We start from the raw sequence: 6,227 nt of genomic DNA, 5'->3' as shown, positions 1-6,227 counted from the left end.
TGAATGAATAAATTTTAAACTTTATAGTGTGGATATCATTGAAAAAATCTTATATTAGGAAGTAACTGCATTCTAAAAGAGCAGCCTTAAAGCTAAATAAATAACAATAGAAAGCCAATTAGTTTAACAACTCTAATTTTAATAATGCTATATTAAAAGACTTTTAAAGAAATTTCTGATTTTTTTGACTATTCTGAATAGAATGTCCACCATTAAAGCATTTGCATTTGCACGGAATAGAATACAAATGAAATAACTATTTCCTTGTAAAGGATGTCTTGGATGTAAAAGAACGTTCTCATGAATAAGGTAGTGCCAACGATTATTTCAGAGGTGCTTATATTAGAATATGGGGAAGCTGTTATAGACTAACAATCAAAAGTTTTTGTGTTTTTAATTTTTTTTGAAATGAAAAAATAGCAGAGTTAGTTTAAACTTCTTAGTTAGAGAAAAGCAAAGTATTGTTAGCTTTGGTTAAATCCATCAATAGTTTGCAATTACTCTAAGAAAGTTAATCAATCTGGTCAACTTTTCTTTCTAAACTAAATGAGACACTTAGTATCTCATTATTTAGTGGATACAATTTATTAACAGTAAAATGAATATGTAAACTACTTCTTTATAAACAGAGCTGATAACTTTATAAATAGATTACTTGTATTAAAGACAAAATGCTTAAAGTATTCCTAGGCTCAAAAACTAATGGGATTGGGAACATTCATGTGTATATATTGGCGTAGCAGGAGAGAGGGGATATAGAGAAGAAACGCTGGGTCAAATCTTTTTATTGTGTAGATTAATCTATAATATAATGTTTACTACTGCCAAATACTTGGAAAGAAAAAAATTTTTTTTAAAAATTTAAAAACAGCTTGTTCTGTGCAAATTCAGACATAGTATGGTAAACTGGCATACTGGTAAGTGTTGTCTTTAAATTTTTGCTTAGAAATCTCTGACAGAATTTAAAAAACTAACAAAGATATGATCAGGAAAATCTGTACTATTTTCTGATGATGTCAATCCCCTACTACTCAAATTGAGTCTGGTTGCTAATTTTGCTTTTCTGACTTCATAAAATTCCTTGAAGCATTTACTTAAGTGGAATATATGATCCAGTTAAAATAGTAAAATAATATTATTGTTGGGTTTTATGTTATTTTCTATCTTGTTTTGTTGGTTTTATTAATGATAAATGAGGTTCATCCTTGAGCTAACTCAAAAGTATAGCCTATGGCCTAATGCAGAAAATTGCCATTCGTTGAGTGGATATTTAATAAATTTTAATTAGTGAGTAAATGTATATTTATTCACCAACTTTCCAATCAATCTGAAAATTTAAGCTTCTATTCAGTGGACTTTCACTCTGGCCAAGAAGGAGTAACAAAGATTAGATTTATCCTTATTTATCATCTGAAACAATTAAAAAATGGACAGTTTGCATAATTCGTAAAACATGTAACAACAGTTCACAAGATGCTGGATAACAGACAATGAAGGATAATGATCCCTAAGAGGCAAGAAACAAATGGCATGAGTACTAAGACTTCCCCAGCTCATTGCCTTGAGAGAGTTTTGATGCCACAGCACTGCAAGGGGAATCCCAGTCGAAACCCTGCAGTGAGGAGATGGCACTGAGCATCTACAGAGACAAAGGCAGCTACAGTGTGCAGGAGGTGGTACTGAAAAGAAAAGAGTTGCACAGGAAGAGAACTCCGGAGATCTTCAGAAGGTCCCCCCGAGTATTCAGTTGAGTACTGATGAGTGCATTTGTGTGAGGAAACTACTTGAGGCTGGGGAAAGATGGACATAAAAAGATTAAAGATAACAGTATCTAATGCTTACCAAGGATTGGGAACACAGAGTCTTCCTACCAGCCATGAAAGCCTCACTTTTCGTGGGCCTTGGGTAGAGTACACTGAAAGATCTTGTCAAAGTAAAGCGAAATAATTAGCCCCAGACTGAGCACTATCCTTGCTCCACCTAACAAATTTTAAAGGCAAGACTCAAAAGAATCAAACTGTTTCCAAGTAATCTAATTGCATCCCAAAACAAAGCTCGATTTATAGGAATACAAAAATATCCAGCAACCCAATCAGGTAAAATTTATGATGTTTGGTATCCAATCAAAAATTATCAGGCATGCAAAGAAGCAGGGATATACAAGCCATAATGAGGAGATAAATTAGTCAGTCAAAATTGAATCAGAACTGATACAGATGTTAGAATTAGCAGAAAATGAAATTAAAAGTTATTCTACCTGTATTCCATGTGTCCAGAAAGTTAAGTAAATCTTTTAAAAACTCCAATACATCTTCTCAGGATGAAAACTACAATGTGTGAGGTGAAAAATACACTGGTTGAATTAATAGCAGACACTGGAGAAGAAAAAATTAGTAAACTTGAAGATACAGCATAAGAAACTATCTAAAATGAACTATAGAAAGAAAAGATAATTATAATGAGAAGAGCATCAGTGAGTTGCAGGACAACTCCAATATGTGTAATTGGAGTCCCCAAAGCAAAAAGAGAGAGAAAATAAAACTTACTTGTAGAAATAATGGCCCAAAGTTTTCCAAATTTGATGAAATCTATAAACCCACAGATCCAAGTAGCTCAATGAACCCCAAGCACAGGAAATAAGAAAATTACACCAAGTAATATCAACATAAATTTGACCAAAACCACTGATAAACAGAAAAAAACTTAAAGGTAGTGAGAGAAAAACAGACGTTAAAAATAAAGATGACAGTGAGGTTCACACCTGAAACAACATGAGAGATGGTGGAGCAACAGTTTCAACGCCCTGAAAGTGGGGGGAAAAAAAGTTAATTAGAATTCTATACCCAGAGAAAATATCTTTAAATATTAAGATGAAATACTTTTTAGACATTCAAAAGTTGGAAGAATTCATTTCCAGCAGACCCACACTACAAGAAATGTTGAGGAAAATCTTACAGGCAGAAAGAAAATAACAGAAATACGGATCCACACAATACAATGAATAGCATTGGTTTCTGTAATTATGTGGGTAAATTATGATTTTTTTTAACTTAAATCTCCTAAAAAAATAATTGAGTGCACGGGGGTTGCGGGCGGGGCCTCGAAGGGGAGAGGGGCAAGTGAGAAAACCCAGCGTCAGTTAAAGTGCAAAGGTTGTCTCGCGCAGCTTCACGTTCAACCAAGAGGCAGCCACTGCGCCTGCGCCTTAGCTCCAAGAGGCAGCCACTACCCTTGCGCCGTATGCTCCGTACGCTCCTGGCGCTCCTGACGCTCCCAACGTGCTGCGCGCCCCTCCCCCTCAATGCCTCCATCACCGGGGAAACGGCAGCAGAGCGGCTAAGCTGACCTACTGGTTTCATGGCAGCCCCAAAGAAAGCAGTTGTGGGGCCGTTGGTGGGGGCAGTGGTCCAGGGGACTAACTCCACTCGCTTTCTGGTTTTCAATTCAAAAACAGCAGAGCTGCTTTGTCACCATCAAGTGGAATTAACACAAGAGTTCCCAAAAGAAGGATGGGTGGAACAGGACCCTAAGGAAATTCTTCAGTCTGTCTATGAGTGTATAGAGAGAACGTGTGAGAAACTTGCTGAGCTGAATATTAATATAGCGAACATAAAGGCTATTGGTGTCAGCAATCAGAGGGAAACCACCGTAATCTGGGACAAGTTAACTGGAGAGCCGCTCTACAATGCTGTGGTGTGGCTTGATCTAAGAACCCAGTCTACTGTTGAGAATCTTAGTAAAAAAATTCCTGGAAATAATAACTTTGTCAGGACCAAGACAGGCCTTCCACTTAGCACTTACTTCAGTGCAGTAAAACTTCGTTGGATTCTTGACAATGTGAGAAAAGTTCAAAAGGCTGTTGAAGAAGGTAGAGCTCTTTTTGGTACCATTGATTCATGGCTTATCTGGAGTTTGACAGGAGGAGTTAATGGAGGTGTCCATTGCACAGATGTAACAAATGCAAGTAGGACAATGCTTTTCAACATCCATTCTTTGGAATGGGATAAAGAGCTCTGTGACTTTTTTGAAATTCCAATGGACATTCTTCCAAAAGTCTGGAGTTCTTCTGAGATCTATGGCCTAATGAAAGCTGGGGCTTTGGAAGGTGTGCCAATATCTGGTTGTTTGGGGGACCAGTCTGCTGCATTAGTAGGACAAATGTGCTTCCAAGAAGGACAAGCCAAAAACACATATGGAACAGGTTGTTTCTTACTATGTAATACAGGTCGTAAGTGTGTATTTTCTGAACATGGCCTTCTGACCACAGTGGCTTACAAACTAGGCAAAGATAAGCCAGTATGTTATGCATTGGAAGGTTCTGTGGCTATCGCAGGTGCTGTTATTCGCTGGCTAAGAGACAACCTTGGAATTATAGGGACCTCAGAAGAAATTGAAAAACTTGCCAAAGAAGTAGGTACTTCTTACGGCTGCTACTTCATCCCAGCTTTTTCAGGATTATATGCACCTTATTGGGACCCCAGTGCAAGAGGGATAATCTGTGGTCTCACTCAGTTCACCAATAAAAGTCATATTGCTTTTGCCGCATTAGAAGCTGTTTGTTTCCAAACCCGAGAGATTTTGGATGCCATGAACCGTGACTGTGGAATTCCGCTCAGTCATTTGCAGGTAGATGGAGGACTGACTAACAACAAAGTTCTTATGCAACTACAAGCAGACATTCTGCATATTCCAGTAATAAAGTCCTGTATGCCTGAAACAACTGCTCTGGGAGCTGCCATGGCAGCAGGAGCTGCAGAAGGAGTGGGCGTTTGGAGTCTTAAACCTGAGGATTTGTCAACTGTCATGATGGAACGGTTTGAACCACAGATCAAGGCCACAGAAAGTGAAATTCGTTATTCTACATGGAAGAAAGCTGTGGCGAAGTCAATGGGTTGGGCTACAACTCAGTCTCCTGGAGGTGGTGATCCTAATATCTTCTCTAGTCTGCCCTTGGGCTTTTTTGTAGTGAGTAGCATGATAATGTTAATTGGAGCAAGATACATCTCAGGTATACCATAATAATACCAAGCATGGATTTCCAAGATGTGACCTTTCTACATAATGAAGGAATCCAGCAATTCTGTTTCTTACTGAGATGACACTATCATAGACTCTGATTTTATTTATAAACCACTTGGTACATGACTTAGGGAACCCTACAAATAGACCTGAGGCTTGAAATAAATAAATTACTGCAGAAAACGCTGCATAAACATTTGGTGTGTTTTTTAACATTGACAGTTAAGGTTGGACCAGCCACTTTAGAGGTTAACCCCCTCCATTGTTGTAAAATCCTGCTCGATGCCCTCTAAAATATAGGATATTTAGATTCTGTCTGTGGAATTTTTCATTAAGCATTTTCTAACACTTACAGACCAGGATTTGGTTCTCTGTGCTACACACACTTGATTAAGAGGTGTAACTAACCTGATAAAACTGAGGGACTTCTTGTCGTTGTTTTTAATAGATCCCAAAAGTCCTCTTTTGTACATTATTAGGGAGACCACAATATCTTTATTGAATGTTTAATGAAATTTAGTATTCTCATAGCTTAGATATTTTCCTGGGAAATATTTGCCAAATTAAAATTCTTCAGACATTTTACATGGTGTTACTAATTACACTGATTTGCTATGTAGATCCTATAGGGAGAAAGAAATTTTTTCCTTTGTTTTTTCTTTTCATCTCTCCACTTTATGTACTTTACTTGGCATGTATAACACATATGCTTATATACTTCATTGTAGCCAGTAGCTTATAAGAAGAGCAGTCTTAAGTGGACCACTATATACATAAATATTTTAGGTAGATATTTGGGCAATGAGTATGCATATTATTTACCAGGAGAAACTTTTTCTTAAAGAGGCAGTATTTAAAATTTAAGTATATATTTTACATTGATACAAAAAAAGTGTATTATGATTTCAACTATATTTCTTACACCTTACCTTTTCATTTAATCGTCTCAGCTGGATATATGCTGGAAAAGAAAAAAACCTGTGTAATACTACATTAAACATTATTTTCAAGTAGAAAAAAAGAATTAGTTGTTTAAATAAAAATAATAATACCATAGTATGGAGTTTAGGCATATGTAAAAGAAAACAAAACAGCAAGAAAACTGGAAGTGGATAAATAGAAGGGTAATATTATAAGGATTGTACACTATATAGGAAGTCGTATAGCATCATTTGAAGTTTCACTGATAATTAAAGATGCATACTCTA

The 6,227-nt window shown here is 36.6% G+C and overlaps 1 protein-coding gene across 1 annotated transcript; it reads left to right on the top strand.

Annotated features, from left to right (window-relative positions):
- Positions 1 to 3,357: 3,357 nt before the first annotated feature.
- On the top strand, positions 3,358 to 5,019 carry GK2 (glycerol kinase 2). Its single transcript, XM_058546447.1, has one exon. The coding sequence runs from the start codon at positions 3,358 to 3,360 to the stop codon at positions 5,017 to 5,019; it is 1,662 nt and encodes a 553-aa protein (XP_058402430.1).
- The last annotated feature ends 1,208 nt before the right edge of the window (positions 5,020 to 6,227 follow it).

The sequence above is a fragment of the Diceros bicornis genome, chromosome 8 (genome assembly GCF_020826845.1).
Source record: "Diceros bicornis minor isolate mBicDic1 chromosome 8, mDicBic1.mat.cur, whole genome shotgun sequence".
NCBI lineage: Eukaryota > Metazoa > Chordata > Mammalia > Perissodactyla > Rhinocerotidae > Diceros > Diceros bicornis.
The sequence above is the reverse complement of the archived record's forward strand: the minus strand, read 5'-3'. Positions and strand labels throughout refer to the sequence as shown.